General features: G+C 43.5%; 1 protein-coding gene across 10 annotated transcripts in view; it reads left to right on the forward strand.

Moving 5' to 3' along the window:
- osbpl8 (oxysterol binding protein-like 8) overlaps positions 1-20062 on the forward strand; it is a 416034-nt gene that overhangs the window by 337546 nt on the left and 58426 nt on the right. For all 10 annotated transcript variants that reach the window (XM_043708791.1, XM_043708786.1, XM_043708784.1 and 7 more), the window contains 2 exons: positions 466-602; positions 16468-16653. In XM_043708791.1, the coding sequence (XP_043564726.1) occupies positions 466-602; positions 16468-16653 (323 nt within the window). The remainder of the gene's footprint in view (positions 1-465; positions 603-16467; positions 16654-20062) is intronic.

The raw sequence follows: 20062 nt of genomic DNA on the forward strand, positions 1-20062 counted from the left end.
GGGTATGTTCTTTACTCAGCGAGTCGTGAGTTCGTGGAATGCCCTGCCAGTAGCAGTGGTGGACTCTCCCTCATTATGGGCATTTAAGCGGGCATTGGATAGGCATATGGAGGATAGTGGGCTAGTGTAGGTTAGGTGGGCTTGGATCGGTGCAACATCGAGTGCCGAAGGGCCTGTACTGCGTTGTATTCTTCTATGTTCTATGTTCTATAACAACAATGTGTATAACTACACCAAATGGACTGCAGCAATTCACCTTGTCAAAGGCATTTGGTGATGGATAATAAATGGTGGTCCAGCCAGGAACGCACTCATCCCATGAATCATTTCATTCTAAGACAATATTAGCAAATAAATATTTTGGAGATAGTGTCATTTGTTTTAATTCTTCATTTGAAATAATGTATTTCAATGATATTGTTATAATTACAGTTAATTTTTTTTCTGCTTTTTAACAACTTATAGGATGGTGAAGTAATAATCAATGACAAAAAGACTGGTGTATCAGAAACATTCTGGAACCCCACATCTGAAATCCGACAGCAGAGACTAACCAGGTGCACTGTGCTCTTTGATGAGCAGGAAGACATGGAGTCAGCAAAGTAAGCCATTCTTTCCGTACCCCATTTCAATTTGCCTTAGTTGAAAGTTTCCTTTAAGATTCAAAATAACCAACTGAACTGCTTTAGTTTTGATCTGATCTGATTAGATCTTGAATCTAATGCCACATCTAATCTACAACAACCATTATCATTTCTTCCAGCCATAATAGTAAGAACATAAGAAATAGGAATGGATCCTCAAACCTGTTTCAGCATTCAGTAAGATCATGCTTGCTCTGACTGTAGCCTCAAGTATATTTTACAGCCTGATATCCACACCTTGACATATTTGCAGCAACCTCGCTAACTCAGCCAATGCATTCAGTCAACTTCCACTGCTCTGAGGAAGAAAATGCGCAAGATAAAAGACTGTAGACAAGACATTGCCCCCCCCCCCTTCTCCATATTAAATGAGAGATTCTTTGGGCTGGATTTTCCAAGGCGCAAGAAATGGCCCTTCGCCAAGGTGGGAAACCCCTGTCCGTTCCCCAACTCCTGCTATCTTCATGAGATTATATTTTGTTATTTTTTTCACCTAATCATGAGATCCCACGAGGGATGCTCAAAAAGACCATAGACAACTATTTGAAATAATAACAAACAATGTCTAATAGGGGATGTGGTGGCATGATGGTAATGCATGGAGGGGTGGGGGGTGGGGAGTAGACAGCCATGGCTGACAAAGGAAGTCAGGAAATGTATCAAAGAAAAAGAGAGAGTCTATAAAGTGGCCAAGAGCTCTGGGAAATCAGAAGATTGGGAAGACTACAAAAACAAAGAGGATAACAAAGAAAGAAATAAGGAAGGAGAGGATCAAATATGACGGTAAGCAAGCCAGTAATATTAGAAATGATAGTAAAAGTTTCTTTCAATACATGAGAAACAAACCAGTGGCAAAAGTAGAAATTGGGCTGCTCCAAATTGATGCAGGAAGGCTCGTGATGGGAGACAAGGAAATAGCTGAAGAACTTAATCAATACTTTGTGTTCGTCTTCACAGTGGAAAACATGAGTAATATCCCAACAATTAAGGAGAGTCAGGGAGCAGAGTTGAGTATGGTAGCCATTACAAAAGAGAAAGTGCTAGAAAAGCTAAAAGGTCTAAAAATTGATAAATCTTCTGGCCACGATGGGCTACATCCTAGAGTTCTGAGGGAGGTGGCTGAGGAAATAGCTGACTGTGATCTTTCAAAAATCACTGGAGTCAGGAAAAGTCCCAGATGATTGGAAAATCACTGTTTTAACCCCCTTGTTCAAGAAAGGATCAAGATAAAAGATGGAAAATTATAGGCCGATTAGCCTAAACTCGGTGGTAGGTAAAATACTAGAATCCATTGTTAAGGATGAGATTTGTAAATTCTTGGAAGTGTAGGGTCGGATTAGAACAAGTCAGCATGGATTTAGTAAGGGGAGGTCGTGCCTGACAAACCTGTTAGAATTCTTTGAAGAGGTAACAAATAGGTTGGACCAGGGAAACCCAGTTGATGTTATCTATCTAGACTTCCAAAAGGACTTTGATAAGGTGTCTCACGGAAGGCTGCTGAATAAGGTGAGGGCCCATGGTGTTTGAGGTGAGCTACTGGCATGGATTGGGGTATGGCTGTCTGACAGAAGGCAGGGAGTTGGGATAAAAGGTTCTTTTTCGGAATGGCAGCTGGTGACAAAGTGGTGACCTGCAGGGTTCAGTGTTGGGGCGCAGCTGTTCACTTTTTTATAAATGATCTGGATGAAAGGACTGGGGACCTTCTGGCAAAGTTCGCCAATGACACAAAGTTAGGTGGACAGGCAGGTAGTACTGAGGAGGTGGGGAGGTTGCAGAAAGATTTTCTAAAGGTTGATTTGCAGGCTGAGTCAGTGGTTAAGAAAGCAAATGTAATGTTTTCATTTATCTCAAGAAAGTTGGAATGTAAAAGCAGTGATGTGCTTCTGAGACTTAAAGCTCTGGTTAGGCCCCATTTAGAATACTGTGTCCAATTTTGGGCCCCACACCTCAGGAAGGACATACTGAGACTGGAGCGTGTCCAGTGGAGATTCACACAGATGATCCTGGAATGGTAGGCCTAACATACGATGATCGGCTGAGAATCCTGGGATTGTATTAATTAGAGTTTAGAAGGTTGAGGGGAGATCTAATTGAAACTTACATGGCTTAGAAAGGATGGACGAAGGGAAGTTGTTTCCGTTAGGAGGGGAGACTAGGACCCATGGGCATAGCCTTAAAATTAGAGGGGGTCAATTTAGTACGGAAATAAGGAGACATTTCTTCAGCCAGAGAATGGTGGGCCTGTGGAATTCATTGCCACGGAGTGCAGTGGAGGCCAGAATGTTGGGTGTCTTCAAGGCAGAGATTGATAAATTCTTAATCTCGCAAGGAATTGAGGGATACGGGGACAGTGCGGGTAAATGGAATTGAAACACGCATCAGCCATGATTAAATGGCAGAGTGAACTCGATTGGCTGAATGGCCTTGCTTCCACTCCTCTATCTTATGGTCTACCCCTGATGTCCAAGGATCATGCATGAAACGAGGGGAAGGGCTCAAGCATTCATTAGGGTTGATCATAGACTAAAATGGAATGTAATCCCCTGTCATTTCAACCCAATGGGTCATAGGAAGGCAAGTGTTGAGCAGATGTCAAGGATAAAAATTTAATTCATATGCACTTAAACTGGAGGGGCACCAATGTCCTGGGTGGGAGATTTGCTAGAGCTCTTTGGCAGGGGGATGGGAACCAGAGCTACAGATCAGAGGATAGGATAGTTGTTGAACAGGCAGAAATAGAATGCATAGAATCTGTCAGGAAGGATACACAATTGATAAGGCAAAGGGATGGGTTAAAGTGTGTCTGTTTCAATGCAATAGGAATGATGAACTAAGTGCATGGATCAGTACTAGGAACTACACTGTTGTGGCCAAAGCAGGGACATGGATTTCCCAGGGACAGGAATGGTTGCTGGATGTTCCAGGGTTTAAATCTTTTAAAAAAGAACAAGGAAGGAGGTAAAGGAGGAGTGGAAGGAGCATTGTTAATTAGAGAGTGCATCACAGCTGCAGAAAAGGAGGCCATTGAGGAGGGTTTGTCGAATGAGTCAGTATGGGTGGAAGTCAGTAACAGGAAAGGAGCAGTCACCTTATTATGTATTTTCTATAGACCCCCAATATCAGCAGAGAGATGGAAGAACAGATTGGATAGCATATCTTGCAAAAGTACAGATGTAACAGTTGTTGTTGTGGGTGACTTCATCTTCCCCAGTATTGATTAGAACCTCCTTACTGCAGATGGTCTGGATAGAGCCGATTTTGTCAGGTGTATGCAGGAAGGATTTCTGGCTCAATGTGTAGATAGGCCAACGAGGGGGGAGACCATATTGGATTTGGTGCTTGGCAACAAGCCAAGCCACGTGTCAGATCTCTTGGTGGGAGAGCATTCAAAGACAGTGACCACAACTGCCTTACCTTTACCTGCCTTACCTCTATGGAGAGGGACAAGAATAGACACTGTGGGAAGGTATTTCATTGGGGGAAGGGAAATTATACTACTATTAGACAGGAGCTGTGGAGTATAAATTGGGAACAACTGTTCTACGGGAAACACACAACAAAAATGTGTAGGCTGTTTAAGGAACACTTGTGAGTGTTGGATAACTTTGTCCCACTGAGACAGGCAAGAAAAGGTAAGGTGAAGAAGCCTTGGACGACAAGAGAAGAGGAGCTTCTCATCAAGAGGAAGAAAGAAGCTTACTTAAGATTGAGGAAGCAAGGATCTGGCACAGCTTTAGAGGATTACAGGATAGCTACAAAAGGACTCAAAAATGGATAGTTGTGGGGGGCATGAAAAAGCCTTGGTGGGAATGATTTGGGACACCCCAAAAGCATTCTACACTTAACATGAGGAATAAGAGAATGATCAGAGAGACAGTAGGGCTGATCAGGGATAGTGGAGAGAACTTGTGCCTCGAGTCAAAAGAGGTAGGGGAGGCCGTAAATGAGTTTTTGCTTAAGTATTCACTCGAGAGAGGGACTTTGTTGACAGTGAGAACACTGTGAACCAGGTTGATAGGCTTGCATAGGATGTTTAGATTCTCCAGTGTGGAAACAGACCATTTGGCCCGACAAGTCCACACTGACCCTCTGAAGAGTAACCCACCCTCCTACATTTACCCCTGACTAATGCACCTAACACTACGGGCGATTTAGCATGACCAATTCACCTAACCTGCACATCTTTGGACTATGGGAGAAAACCGGAGCACACGGAGGAAACCCATGCAGACACTGGGAGAATGTGCAAACTCCACACAGACAGTCACCCAAGGCAGGAATCGAACCCAGGTCCCTGTGCTGTAAGGCAGCGATGCTAACTACTGAGCCACCGTGCCACCCCATATTACAGATGTGCTGGAAATTCTGTGAAGCATCAAGATAGAGAAGTCCCCAGGGCTGGACCAGATATATCCAAGGTTACTACGGGAAGCGAAGAATGAGATTGCTGCACCTTTGCACAGACGTTGTACCGGCTGATTGGAGGGAGGTGAATGTTGATTCTCTGTTCAAGAAAGGGAATAGGGAAACCCCTAGGAATTACAAACCAGTCAGTTTTATGTCTATGGTAACTCTCAGAAAGCATTCTGAGAGATAAGATTTGGTCTATTTGGAAAACATAGTTTGATTAAAGACAGTCAGTATAGCTTTGTGAGGGGCATGTCATGCCTTATAAATCTTATTGAGTTCTTTGAAGATGTGAAGAAACACATTGACGAAGGTCGAGCAATGGATGTGATGTATATGGATGTCAGGAAAGCATTTGATAAGGTTTCCCATGGTAGGCTCATTCAGAAAGTTAGGAGGATGGGATTCAGGGAATTTGGCTGTCTGGATACAGAATTGGCTGGCCAAAAGAAGACAGCAAGAAGTAGTGGGTGGAAAGTATTCTGCCTGGAAATTGGTGATCATTGTTGTCCCGCAGGACTCTGTTCCTGGGCCTCTGCTCTTTGTACTTTTTCCTCTCAGTTATATAAGTGAGTTGTTGTTGTAGTTCTGTTCGCCGAGCTGGGAATTTGTGTTGCAGACGTTTCGTCCCCTGTCTAGGTGGCATCCTCGGTGCTTGGGAGCCTCCTGTGAAGCGCTTCTGTGATGTTCACTATAAATGCCGGAGGAAACATCACAGAAGCGCTTCACAGGAGGCTGCCAAGCACTGAGGATGTCACCTAGACAGGGGACGAAACATCTGCAACACAAATTCCCAGCTCGGCGAACAGAACCCCAACAACAACGAGCACCCGAGCTACAAATCTTCTCCCAAACTATATAAATGAGTGTTTTCTAAACCCGAGATCCTACCCTTGTAGGGCCTTCCACCCAACCACCTCCTCTAACCTTAAACATGAGGACACATCAGGTAAGCTTCTCTTCTTTTTTACTTTCTGATAAGAGGACTAATAGGGATGGCAGTGCAGGGAGAGAAATGTTCCTCCTGCATGATGTTTGAGGTGAGGGACGCCATGTTAGTGTCCCACCCAAGTACATTTGCAGGAAGTGCACCCAACTCTTGCTCCTCCAAGGCTGCATTAGGGAACTGGAGCAGGAGCTGGATGAACTTTGGATCATTCGAGAGGTGGAGTCTGTGATAGATAAGAGTTACAGCGAAGTAGTTACTCCTAGGCACGAAGAAGGGTCACTAACTGGTAAAAGGGGGAAAAACAGTCAGTGCAGGGATCCCCTGTGGTGGTTCCCTGAAAAACAATATATCGTTTTGGATACTGTTGGGGGGGATGACTTAGTAGGGGTATACAGTGGGGCCCAGGTTTCTGGCACAGAGCCTGTCCTTGTTGCACAGAAGGGAAGGGGGAAAGGAGGAGGGTGTTAGTCTCCTCCTCGGGGTCTCAATAGTTAGAGGCTCAGATAAAAGGTTTGTTGGGATCGAAAGAAACTCATAGTTGGTGTGTTGCCTCCCAGGTGCCAGGGTTCATAATGTCTCGGATTGTGTCTTTGGGGTCCTGAAGAGAGAGGGTGACCAGCCCCAAGTCATGGTCCGCATAGGTACCAACAACATAGGTAGAAAGACAGATAGGGATGTAAGGCAGGATTTCAGGGAACTAGGGTGGAAGCTGAGAGCTAGAGCAAACAGAGTTTTTATCTCTGGTTGTTACCTGTGCCACGTGATAGCAAGCTGAACATGTGGCTGCATGGATGGTGCAGGAGGGAGAGTTTCAGGTACATGGATAATTGGGACTCATTCTGAGGAATGTGGTACCTCTACAAGCAGCACGGTCTTCACTTGAACCAGAGGGGTACTAATATCCTGAGTGGGAAATTTGCTGGTGCTATTCAGGTGGGTTTAAACTAGCTCAGCAGGGCGGGTGTGGGAACTTGTGGTGTATTTCCAGTGTATAGGAGGATGAGAGTAGGGAGAACAGGTTAAGGAATTCGTGGTCACAGGAGTGTGCTGGCAGACAGCAAGCTTGCTTGATGTGTGTCTACTTCAATGGCCAGGAGTATCCGGAATAAGGTAGGTGAGCTTGTAGCATGGATAGATACCTGGGATTTCAATGTTGTGGCCATTTTGGAGACATGGATAGAGCAGGGTCAGGAATGGATTTTGTAGGTTCCAGGGTTTAGATCGTTCATTAAAATCAGGGCTGGTGGTAAAAGAGGGGGATGTGTGGCTTTGTTAGTCAAGGACAGTATAACGGTGGCCGAAAGAACTTTTGACGATGACTCGTCTACTGAGGTAGTGTGGGCTGAGGTTAGAAACAGGAGAGGAGAGGTCACACTGCTGGGAGTTTTTTTTAATAGGCCAAGCAAAGTTCCAGGGATATGGAGGAGAGGATTGGCAAAACAATCCTGGATAAGAATGAAAGGAATAGGGTGCTCATTATGCGGGACTTTAACTTCCCCAACATTGACTGGAAATCTATAACTCTAATACGTCGGATGGATCAGTTTTTGTCCAATATGTGCAGGAGAGTTTCCTGACACAGTATATCGAAGGGCCAACAAGAGGGGAGGCCACACTGGATCTGTTAATTCATAATGAACCAGGCCCGGTGTTTGATTTAGTGACAGGTGAGCACTTTGGAGAGAGTGACCATAATTCGGTTACGTTTATTTAGCAATGGAAAGGGATAGGTACATGCCACAGGGCAGGAGATATAGGTGGGAGAAGGGCAATTATAATGTGATTAGGCAAGACGGAGGAGGCACAGAATGGAATACCAAAATGCAGGCGATGGGGACAATCGAAATGTGGAGATGGTTAAAGGAAGAGATAATGTGTATCCTTGACAAGTATGTCCCTGTCAGGCAGGGAGCGAGTGGTGAGGTAAGGGAACTGTGGTTTACTAAAGAAATTACATCTCTTGTTGTGATGTTGAGATGAGGTGGTTCAGATGAGGTGTTGGAGAGTTGCAGATTAGTGAGGAAGGATTTAAAGAGAGAGTCAAGAAGAGCAAGGAAGGGGGCATGAGCAGTCTTTAGCAAGTAGAATAAAGGAGAACCCTAAAGCATTCTATAGGTATGTGAGGAATAAAAGGAAACTAGGATAGGAATAGGGCCAGTCAAAGACAGAAGTGGGAAGTTGTGTGTGGACCCTGTGAAGATCAGAGAGGTGCTAAATGAATATTTCTCATCTGTTTTCACTCAGGAAAAGGAGAATATTGTGGAGGAGAAGACTGAGATACGGGCTATTAGATTGGAAAGAATTGTGGTTAGTAAGGAGGAGGTGTTATCAATTTTAGAATGTGTGAAAATAGATAAATGCCCTGGGCTGGATGAAATTTAGCCAAGGATTCTCTGGGAAGCTAGGGAGGAGACGTTGGAGCCTTTGGTCTTGATCTTGGAATCATCATTGTCAACAGGTTTTGCACCAGAGGACTGGAGGATTGCAAATGTTTTGCCCTTGTTCAAGAAGAGCAGTAGAGATGACCCAGGTAATTATCGACCAGTGAGCCTTTTGCCTGTTGTAGGAAAAGTTTTGGAAAGGATTATAAGAGATAGGATTTATAATCATCTAGCAAGCAAAAATTTGATTTCCGATAGTCAACATGGTTTCGTCAAGGGCCGGTCGTGTCTCACAAACGACATTGAGTTTTTTGAGAAGGTGACCAAGCATGTGGATGAGGGTAGGGCAGTTGATGTGGTGTAAATGGACTTCCATATGGTAGGCTTTTGGACAAAATGTGAGGCGTGGGATTGAGGGTGATTTAGCAGTTTAGATTAGAAACTGACTTTCTGTAAGAAGGCAGCGAGTGGTGGTTGATGGAAAATATCCAGCCTGGAGTCCGATTATTAGTGGTGTGCCACAAGGATCTGTTTTGGGACCACTGCTGTTTGTCATTTTTATAAATGACTTAGACGCAGGCATAGGTGGATGGGTTAGTAAGTTTGCAGATGACACTAAAGTCAGTGCAATGGTGGACAGTGTGGAAGAATGTTGCAGGTTGCAGTGGGACTTGGATAACTACAGAATTGGGCTGAGAGGTGGCAAATAGAGTTCAATGCAGCTAAATGTGAGGTGATGCACTTTAGGAAGAATAACAGAAAACTGGGTCAAAGGAAAGATTCTTGGTAGTGGGGATGTGCAGAGGGATCTTGGTAACCATTACATAGATTCCTGAAAGTTGCCACCCAAGTTGATAGTGCTGCTAAGAAGGTGTACGGTGTGTTAGGTTTTATTGGTAGAGGGATTGAGTTTCAGAGCTGTGACGTTATGCTGCAACTGTGCTAGTGCGGCCTCACTTGGAATATTGTGTACAGCTCTAGTTGCCCCATTACAGGAAGGATGTGGAAGCATTGGAAAAGGAGACTTATAAGGATATTGCTGTGTCTGGAGGGAAAATCTTAAGAGAAAAGGCTAAGGGACTTGGGTCTGTTTTCATTGGAGAGAAGGAGGCTAAGAGGGAATTAATAGAGACACACAAGATGGTCAGAGGATTAGATAGGGTGGACAGTGAGAGTCTTTTTCCTAGGATGATGACGTCAGCGTGTACGAGGGGGCATAACTGCAAATTGAGGGGTGATAGATTTAAGACAGATGTCAGAGGCAGATTCTTTACTCAGAGACTGGTAAGGGCGTGGAAGGTAAAAACAATGACTGCAGATGCTGGAAACCAGATTCTGGATCAGTGGTGCTGGAAGAGCACAGCAATTCAGGCAGCATCCGAAGACAGGCAAAATCGACGTTTCGGGCAAAAGGTGGAATGCCCTGCCTGCCAGTGTAGTTAACTCAGCCACATTAGGGGCATTTAAACACTTCTTGGACAAGCATATGAATGACAATGGAATAGTGTCGGGGAATGGGATTAGATTAGTTCACAGGTTGGCACAACAGGGGCCGAAGGGTTTGTTCTGCACTGTATTGTTCTCTGTTCTATATTGTAATGAAAGGAAGGATGTAGATGCTTTAGAGAGGTTGCAGAGGAGATTTACCAGGACGCTGTCTGGATTGGAGGGCTTGTCTTGTGAAGAGAGATTGAGTGAGCTAGAGCTTTTCACACTGGAGAGAAGAAATAAGAGAAGTGACTTGATCGAGGTGTACAAGATAAGGAGAAGTACAGATCGAGTAGGTAGCCAGTAATGTTTCCCCAGGGTAGAAATGGCTGTCACGCGGGGTCGTACTTTGAAGATGATTTGAGGAAGGTATGGGGTGATGTCGGAGGTAAATTCTTTACGCAGAGAGTGATGGGTACATGGAATGCACTGCCAGCAGTGGTAGTAGAGTCAAAGACATTAGGGACGTTTAAATGCCAGCTGAACAAGCGCATGGCCAGCAGGAAATTGAGAGATGTATCGGTTGACTGATCTTAGATTAGGATAAATACTTCACACAATATCGTGGGCCGAGGTGCCTGTACTGTACTGTATGGTTCTGTGATTTGGAAGTGCCACCGAATGTCATTCATAAGATAGACAAATCGGAATTGCTCTCTCGATTCATGGATGGATTTTGAGACATATATCAGTATGTCTTCCTGATGTGCCTATCCGAGTCTGTCACTTGTGACAAACCATGTTAACGCACAATAATATTCAGCTTACAGTTAAAAGAAATGAACTTTATAGTATCTCAAAGGTTAATGTCAGTCATTGTTAGTGAATTTAAAATCTCTTGATTCCTATTTCTGCAAAGCTTGTGCATATTTTCATTATCCATCAACTGAAATGGGTATTGTTTTTTTCTAAAAAAACATCATTGAGAACAGTACAGATTAATTATTTTTCAATGGTGAGACTCTTTAGAAAACAGAAGAGTAAGGAATGAAAGCACTTTTGATAGGATCAAAGTAGAGGTAATATTTTCATTTGTGGGAGAGTCCAAAACTAAGGGGACTAAATATAAAGTGATCACCAATAAATCCAGTTAACCCAATTCAGGAAAATCCTCTTTTGTTGGTTTGAGTAGTTTGAATTTATAACTTGATAGCATTGGGAATGTTCAAGACAAGCCTTTAAGAGGAGGGAACGAGTTAAGTAAATGAGGGAGAAAGATAATGCAGCAGGATAAATGGAGGCTTTTATGGAGGATAAACATAAGGATGAAGCATTTTGGACATGACTGGCCTGTGTCTGTGCTGTCAAATCTGTGCAAATATATGTGAAATAGGAATTGGTTTCTGCACTTGCTGCTATTTTGTCCTTAGTATTTTACAGGAAAGAATATATTCAATTTCTTTAAATTGACCTGCCAGAGGAAGTGGTGGAGGCTGATACAATTACAATATTTAAAAGGCACCTGGATGGGTATATAAATAGGAAGAGTTTAGAGGGATATAGGCCAAGTGCTGGCAAATGGGACGAGATTCTGGTCGGCATGGATGGGTTGGACAGAAGGGTCTGTTTCCTTGCTGTACTTCTCTGAGTCTGTGACTCTAAATTAAGTTATGAGCCCAAACTGCATTAATGAAGGAGTAATTCAGTCTGAAGTGCCAGAATTTGCATTCACATTCTCATTCTTGACCAATAATATCTTATTTCTGAAGTGGGTGAATATCTTCATTCACGTTTTATAATGAGTACTGAAGGACAGTGTAGTTCATTGCAATGTACTGTTTTGCCTGTTAAATTCTCTACAATAAGAACCTTTGTCTTCTCAAAAATATATTGAAGAGATTGATATCCTGATTTTTCCCAGTTATAGAGTCGTAGAGATGTACAGCACAGAAACAGACACTTTGGTCCAACTGTCCATGCCGACCAGATATCCCAACCTAATCTAGTCCCATTTGCCAGCACTTGGTCCATATACTTCTAAACCCTTCCTATTCATATACCCATCCAAATGCCTTTTAAATATTGTAATTGTGCCAGCCTCCATCTCTTCCTCTGGCAGCTCTTTCCACACACTCACACCACCCTCTGCAGAAAAAGTTACCCCTTAGGTCCCTTTCCTATCTTTCCCCTCTCACCATAAATCTACGCCCTCTAGTTCTGGACTCCCCCACCCCAGGGAAAAGACTTTGCCTATTTACCCTATCCATGCTCTCATGATTTTATAAATCTCTATAAGATCACCCCTCAGCCTCTGACGCTCCAGGGAAAATAGCCCCAGCCTTTTCAGCCTAGTCCGGTAGCTCAAATCCTCCAACCTTGGCAGCATCCTTATAAATCTTTTCTGAACCCTTTCGAGTTTCACAACACCCTTCCAATAGGAAGGAGACCAGAATTGCATGCAGTGTTCCAAAAGTGGCCTAACCAACATCCTGTAGAGCTGCAACATGATGTCCCAACTCTCATACTCAATGCTCTGCCATTGGAGTAGGGAAAGTATGCCGAACACTATCCTATCTACCTGCTACTCTACTTTCAAGGAGCTATGAACCTGCACTCCTAGGTCTCTTTGTTAGCAACACTCCCCAGGACCTTACCATAAGTGTAAAGGTCCTGCTAAGATTTGCTTTCCCAAAATGCAACACCTCACATTTATCTAAATTAAACTCCATCTGCCTCTTCTCAGCCCATTGACCCATCTGATCAAGATCTCGTTGTAATCTGAGACAACCTTCTTCACTGTCCACTACACCTCCAATCTGCAAACTTAATAACTATACCTCCCAGGTTTATATCCAAATCATTTATATAAATGATGAAACGTAGTGCAGCCAACACCGATCCTTGTAGCACTCCACTGGTCACAGGTCTCCAGTCTAAAAAACAATCCTTTACTACCACCCTCTGTCTTCTTCATTTGAGCCAGTTCTGTATCCAAATGGCTAGCTGTATTCCATGAGATCTAACCTTGCTAACCAGTCTCCCATGGGGAAACCTTGTCTTACTGAAGTCCATATAGATTACGTTTACCACTCTGCCCTGATCAATCCTCTTTGCTACATTTTCAAAAAGCTCAATCAAGTTTTTAGATTAGATTACTTACAGTGTGGAAACAGGCCCTTCGGCCCAACAAATCCACACCGACCCGCCTAAGCGCAACCCACCCAGACCCATTCCCTTACATTTACCCCTTCACCTAACACTACAGGCAATTTAGCATGGCCAATTCACCTAACCTGCATATTTTTGGACTGTGGGAGGAAACCCACGCAGACACAGGGAGAATGTGTAAACTCCACACAGTCAGTCGCCTGAGGTGGGAATTGAACCCGGGTCTCTGGCGCTGAGAGGCAGCAGTGCTAACCACTGTGCCACTATGCCACCCATAAGTTCGTGACACATGATTTCCCTTGGTAAATTATTGTATGATACGTAAGAATATATTTTCAATTTAGGCATGATGCAAGGTTGACTGACATAACAGTGTTCTGAACAGCAGTCTCTCCATCCCCATCTCACCTGGTGCTTAGGTAAACACTATCCACATCCCTAGAGATAACAGGAGACACTTACAAACATTGAAAGAAAAAAAGTGTCGATACTAGAAATAAAAATCATCCCATAAATTTGTCTGCAGTAAGGGAAAGCTTAGTGGTTAGTTAACCAGATTTCTAATGAGCCCTCCTTCCACCGGGCAACACAGCAGTAAATGAGTTTAGACCTTAAGATATAGGAACAGAATTAGGCCACTCAGCCAATCGAGTCAGCTCCACCATTCAATCATGGCTGAAATATTTCTCAATCCCTTTCTCCAGCTTTCTCCCTTAACTCTTGATTCCTTCACCAATCAAGAAACTAGGCATCTCTGTCTTAAATACACTTAATGATTTGGCCTCCACAGCCTTCTGAAGCAATGAGTTCCACTGATTAACCACCCACTAGCTGAAGGAATTTCTCCTTGTCTCAGTTCTGAATTGTTTCCCTTCACTCTGATGCTGTGCCCTCAGGTCCTAGTCTCTCCTGGTAATGGAAAAGTCTTCTCCATATCCATTCTATCCAGGCCTCTCCTTACTCTGTAAGTTTCAATGCAACTCCCCCTTTCTTCATTCTAAACCCCACCGGGTACAGACCCAGAGTCCGCAACCACACCTTATATGACAGGCCCTTCACTTCTCGGGACATTCTTGTGAACCTCTTCTGGACCCCCACCAAAGCCAGCAAATCCTTCCTTAGATACAGAGCTCAAACTGCTCACAATATTCCAAATGATGTCTGACCACAGCCTTATACAGCCTCAGCAGTACATCTTTGCTCTTGTATTCCAGCATTCTTGAAATAAATGCAAACATTGTATTTGCCTCCTAACTGCCAACTGAACCTACATGTTAACCTTAAAAGAACCCTAAGTTAGGACTTCCAAGTTCCTTTGTGCTTCAGATTTTCCAAATCTTTCCCCATTTAAAAAGTGGTCTACACCTCTGTTCTTCCTACCAAAGTGCATAACCTCACACTTTTGCCACATAGTATTCTGTCTGCCACTGCTTTACCCAATTGCCTCACTAGTCCAACTCATTCTGAGCCTCCCCATCTCCTCAACATATCTTTGTGTTTACAAACTTAGAAACAATGCCCTCAGTTCCTTCATCCTGATCAGTAATGTATAACATGAACAGTTATGGTCCCAACATAGATCCCTGTGGAACTCCATTAGTCATCAGCTGCCATCCTGAAACAGACATCTTTATCCCCACTGTCTGCTTTCTGCCAGTCAGTATCTTTCCCCTAATACTATAGGCTCTTAATTTATTTACAGCCTGTCAGAGGCCTTCTGGAAATCCAGAGTGATCACTTCCACTGGCTTTCCTTTGTCTAACTTGCTTGTTCCCTCATCTAAGAGTTCTAACAGATTTGTCAGGCATGACCTTCCCTTGATGAAGCAGCGCTCACTCAGCCCTATTTTACAATGCCCTTCCAGATACTTGGCAATTTCATTCTTAATAATGGCCTGTCTAATCTTAGCAATGACTGAGGTCAGGCTGACCAGTCTATGATCTTCTGTCCTCTGCATCTCTCCCTTCTTAAACAGGGGCATGATATTCACCATGTTCCAGTCTGCTCGGATGCTCCCTGATTCCAATGATTTCTAAAAGATTACCAACAATGCCTTCATAGTTTCCTCAGTTATCTCCTTAAGAACTCTGGGATGTAGTCAATCTAGCCCAGGTGATTTATCCACCTTCAACTTCCCCAGTATCACCTTAGTGATAGCCACTGCACTCACCTCATGCCTTTTGACTTATTGAAGTTCTGGTATGCTACTGGTGTATTCCACCATGAAAACTGATGCAATGCACTTATTCAGTTCCTCAGCCATTTCTTTGTTCCCCGTTATTGCTTCTCAGTCTCATTTTCCAGCAGTCTTTCTTGCCTCTTTCTTACCATATTTATGTCAGAAACCCTACTCTGTGCCAGCCCCCTTCCCCATGGGTTTCTTTATCTTCTGCTCCCTAATCCAGTCTGCCTCATTACATATCACCAAATCCAGAACTGCCTGTCCCCTCGTGGGCTCTACCACAAGCTACTCCAAAAAAGTCATCTTGTACACATTCCACAAATTTCTTCTTTTCGGATTCATACCTGATTTTCCCAACTACCTACATATTGAAGTCCCTAGTGCCTTTTTTTACGTGCCTTTTCTATCTCATGTTTTATTTTCTGCCCCAACATCCTGACTGCTGGAGACTGATACGTAAGTCTCGTCAGGGTCTATTTTCCTTTGTGGTTCCTCAACTCTACCCACGTAGATTCTGTGCCTTCTGACCCTATATCATTTCTTGCTATCAATTTAATTTCATTTCTTTCCTACAACGTTACACCACACCCTGTGCCCATTTGCCTATTACGTGATATGGAACGATCATACGCTGACATCAGCAAAGAATTTTATTTTGCACCATAATAACTGCCTACACAACCCAAAAGTCATATCTCTGTGCAAATGACCCTTTTCTCTACTCTTCCCATATGCTTTCAAACAATGAAACTGCAAGAAGTACATAAAATAATATTTTGAAATGAGATATGCTGCTGAGTTGGTATATTTGAAAAATGTGTTGCTGGAAAAGCGCAGTGACGTTTCAGGCATAAGCCCTTCTTCAGGAATCTGATTCCTGAAGAAGGGCTTATACCCAAAACGTCGATTCTCCTGCTCCTTGGATGCTGCCTGACCTGCTGCACTTTACCAGCAACACATTTTTCAGCTCTGATCTCCAGCATCTGCAGTCCTCACTTTCTCCTAGTTGGTATATTTCTTTGATAACTCAATATTTTGAAGCTGTCTCTCTTCATGGAATTGGTTATCAATAAAATAGTTCTCTATCTCATTGACAAGACCTTTTTATTCTGTAAGTTGTTTTGGTTCAATTGACAAAATTCTTGGATGAATGCATGTTTTTAATAACCCTTGTCTCTAAGAGTTCATTGAGAACCTGTTACATTTTGTATAATTCAATTCGGAGAATTTTAATAAAATATCGAACAATAAGGAAATGTTTAATGTTTGAACTTTTTTCATGTCTTCCTTCTGTGACCATCTCCTTAGACTGTGGCGACATGTAACACATGCAATACACAACAAGGACCAAAATGAAGCTACAAATGAAAAGTTTGTCCTGGAAGAAACTCAACGTAAAGCTGCCAAACAGCGGAAAGCAAAGGGAGAGGAATGGGTTCCTCGCTTGTTTGAACAAGAGCTAGTGACTGGAGAGTGGCAATACAAATACGCAGAGTAAGCCTTCAGAAAATTAATTTTGCTATTGCTGTCCTTATGTCATGGAATGTTGCTGAAAGAATAGTGTGCATTTCTGTTCAATACTGTTAAGTACAACACTGCCAGATCAGGGTTCTCCCAAACCCTGCAAAGAAAGATATGCATGGGTTTCTTTACGTGGGTAACTGCCAGTATTTTTATCATAATGTCTGTAAAGTAAACATTGCATTTGGCAAGGCTAATTTTCCTTAGCTTTCTTTCCTCGTTGATGAGCTATCGGCTTTGAGTTAATGGAATCTAGTTGATAGATTCATATGGTTTAACATTTCTGTGTTGACCCTTTGAAAGAGCCCATCATCACTTCGTAGTTCTAAATATGATCTCCTGGCTGGAATACAGGCAGATGTTCTTATACTGATGCACCAGCTCTGCATTTTTTGAAAAGCAGAGAGTTGTCACTATTCAGCACTTGGAGCAGATTAATAGATCACATGCCTCATTGCTGTAGGTGAAGCTTTACTGAAATGACCTTTGCTTTTGACAGAAAATTGTTTTGTGCAGAGCAATGTCAGAAATTCCTGAGAGATATGGTAACATGTCATTTAAATGCCAAATTCTTTAAATGTCCTTTCATCCATTTTTGGCTTTCCATTATTGCCTTGGTTTCTCTGTTGTAAATATGGAACATGTCATTTCAGTGTTACCACAGTGATTGCAAGGATTCTTTTTCATAAATTCATTTTTGGGATGAGAGTGTTATGGCAGGCCTGTTGTTTGTTGTTCATTCCTAGTTGCCCTGAAGAAGGTGGTAGTGAGCTCTCTTCTTGTCCCATTCAGTACATTTGTACAGGTACATACCAGGTATAGGTACAGTACATTTGTACAGGTATGCCCATAGTATGTCCACAGTGCTATTAGGGAGGGACTCTCAAGATTTCAGCTCAGCAACAATGAAGTTTCTGTATTATATATATTTATAAAGGCAGAAGGCTGTGATACTGAATACAATCATTACTAAATATGTGGTCTGAATATTTGTGAGAGTGCTGGGCTGACTAGGGAGTCAGAGTCAGGTCCATAGAACAGAGAACATTACAGTGTAGTGCAGGCCTTTCGGTCCTCGATGTTGTGCCAACCTCTGAAACCAATCTGAAGCCTATCTAACCCACACTATTCCATTCTTGTCCATATGACTATCCAATGATCATTTAAATGCCTGTAAAGTTGGCCGGCAGTGCGTTCCACACCACCACTACTTTCTGAGTAAAGCAACTACCTCTGACATCTGTCCTATATCTATCACCCCTCAATTTAAAGCTGTGCTTCCTTGTGCAAGCCATCACCATCTGAGGAAAAAGGCTCTCATTGTCCACCCGATCTAACCCTCTGATTATCAATCAATCACAATTAGGTCACCTCTCAACTCTTCTCTCTAACAAAAATAGCTTCAAGTCCCTCAATCTTTCCTCGTAAGACCTTCCCTCCATACCAGGCAACATCCTAGTAAATCTCTTGTAAACCCTTTCAAAAGCTTCCACATCATTGCTATAATGCTGTGACCGGACCTGCATGCAATACTCCAAGTGTGGCCGCACCAGAGTTTTGTACAGCTGCAGCGTGACCTCGTGGTTCCGAAACTCAATCCCTCTACCAATAAAAGCTAACTCACCGTATGCCTTCTGAACAACCCTATCTACCTGGATGGCAACTTTGAGGGATCTGCGTGCATGGACACAGAGATCTCTCTGTTCATCTACACTACCAAGAATCTTCCCATTAATCCCGTACTCCGCACTCATAGAACATAGAACAATACAGCACAGAACAGGCTCTTCGGCCCACGATGTTGTGCCGAACATTTGTCCTAGCTTAAGCACCCATCCATGTACCTATACAATTGCCGCTTAAAGGTCACCAAAGATTCTCACTCTACCACTCCCACAGGCAGCGCATTCCATGCCCCCACCCCTCTCTGGGGTAAAGAACCCACCCCTGACATCTCCCCTATACCTTCCACCCTTCACCTTAAATTTATGTCCCCTTGTAACACTCTGTTGTACCCAGGGAAAAAGTTTCTGACTGTCTACTCTACCTATTCCTCTGATCATCTTATAAACCTCTATCAAGTCACCCCTCATCCTTCGCCGTTCCAACGAGAAAAGGCCGAGAACTCTCAACCGATCCTCGTACGACTTCCTCTCCATTCCAGGCAACATCCTGGTAAATCTTCTCTGCACCCTCTCCAAAGCTTCCACATCTTTCCTAAAGTGAAGCGACCAGAACTGCACACAGTACTCCAACTGTGGCCTAACCAAAGTCCTGTACAGCTGCAACATCACTTAACGACTCTTGAATTCAATCCCTCTGCTAATGAACGATAATACTCCATAGGCCTTCTTACAAACTCTATCCACCTGAGTGGCAACCTTCAAAGATCTATGTACATAGACCCCAAGATCCCTCTGTTACTCCACCTGACTAAGAACCCTACCATTAACCCTGTATTCCGCATTCTTATTTGTTCTTCCAAAATGGACAACCTCACACTTGGCAGGGTTGAACTCCATCTGCCACTCCTCAGCCCAGCTCTGCATCATATCTAAGTCCCTCTGCAGCCAACAACAGCCCTCCTCACTGTCCACAACTCCACCTATCTTCGTATCATCTGCAAATTTACCGACCCACCCTTCGACCCCCTCATCTAAGTCATTAATAAAAATTACAAACAGCAGAGGACCCAGAACTGATCCCTGCAGAACTCCACTTGTAACTGGGCTCCAGGCTGAATATTTACCATCTACCACCACTCTCCGACTTCGACCAGTTAGCCAGTTTTCTATCCAATTGGCCAAATTTCCCTCTATCCCATGCCTCCTGACTTCCCGCATAAGCCTACCATGGGGAACCTTATCAAATGCCTTACTAAAATCCATGTACACTACATCCACTGCTCTACCCTCATCCACATGCTTGGTCACCTCCTCAAAGAACTTAATAAGACTTGAAAGCAAGACCTACCCCTCACAAGTCTGTGCTGGCTGTCCCTAATCAAGCAGTATCTTTCCAGATACTCATAAATCCTATCCCTCAGTACCCGTTCCATTACTTTGCCTACCACAGAAGTAAGACTAACAGGCCTGTAATTCCCGGGGTTATCCCTATTCCCTTTTTCGAACAGGGGCACAACATTCGCCACTCTCCAGTCCCCTGGTACCACCCCCGTTGACAGTGAAGACAAAAAGATCATTGCCAACGGTACTGCAATTTCCCCTCTTGCTTCCCACATAATCCTAGGATATATCCCGTCAGGCCCGGGGGACTTGTCTATCCTCAAGTTGTTCAAAATGTCCAACACATCTTCCTTCCTAACAGGTATCTCTTCTAGCTTACCAGTCCATTTCACACTCTCCTCTTCAACAATACAGTC

The sequence above is a fragment of the Chiloscyllium plagiosum genome, chromosome 19 (genome assembly GCF_004010195.1).
Source record: "Chiloscyllium plagiosum isolate BGI_BamShark_2017 chromosome 19, ASM401019v2, whole genome shotgun sequence".
Classification (NCBI taxonomy): Eukaryota; Metazoa; Chordata; class Chondrichthyes; order Orectolobiformes; family Hemiscylliidae; genus Chiloscyllium; species Chiloscyllium plagiosum.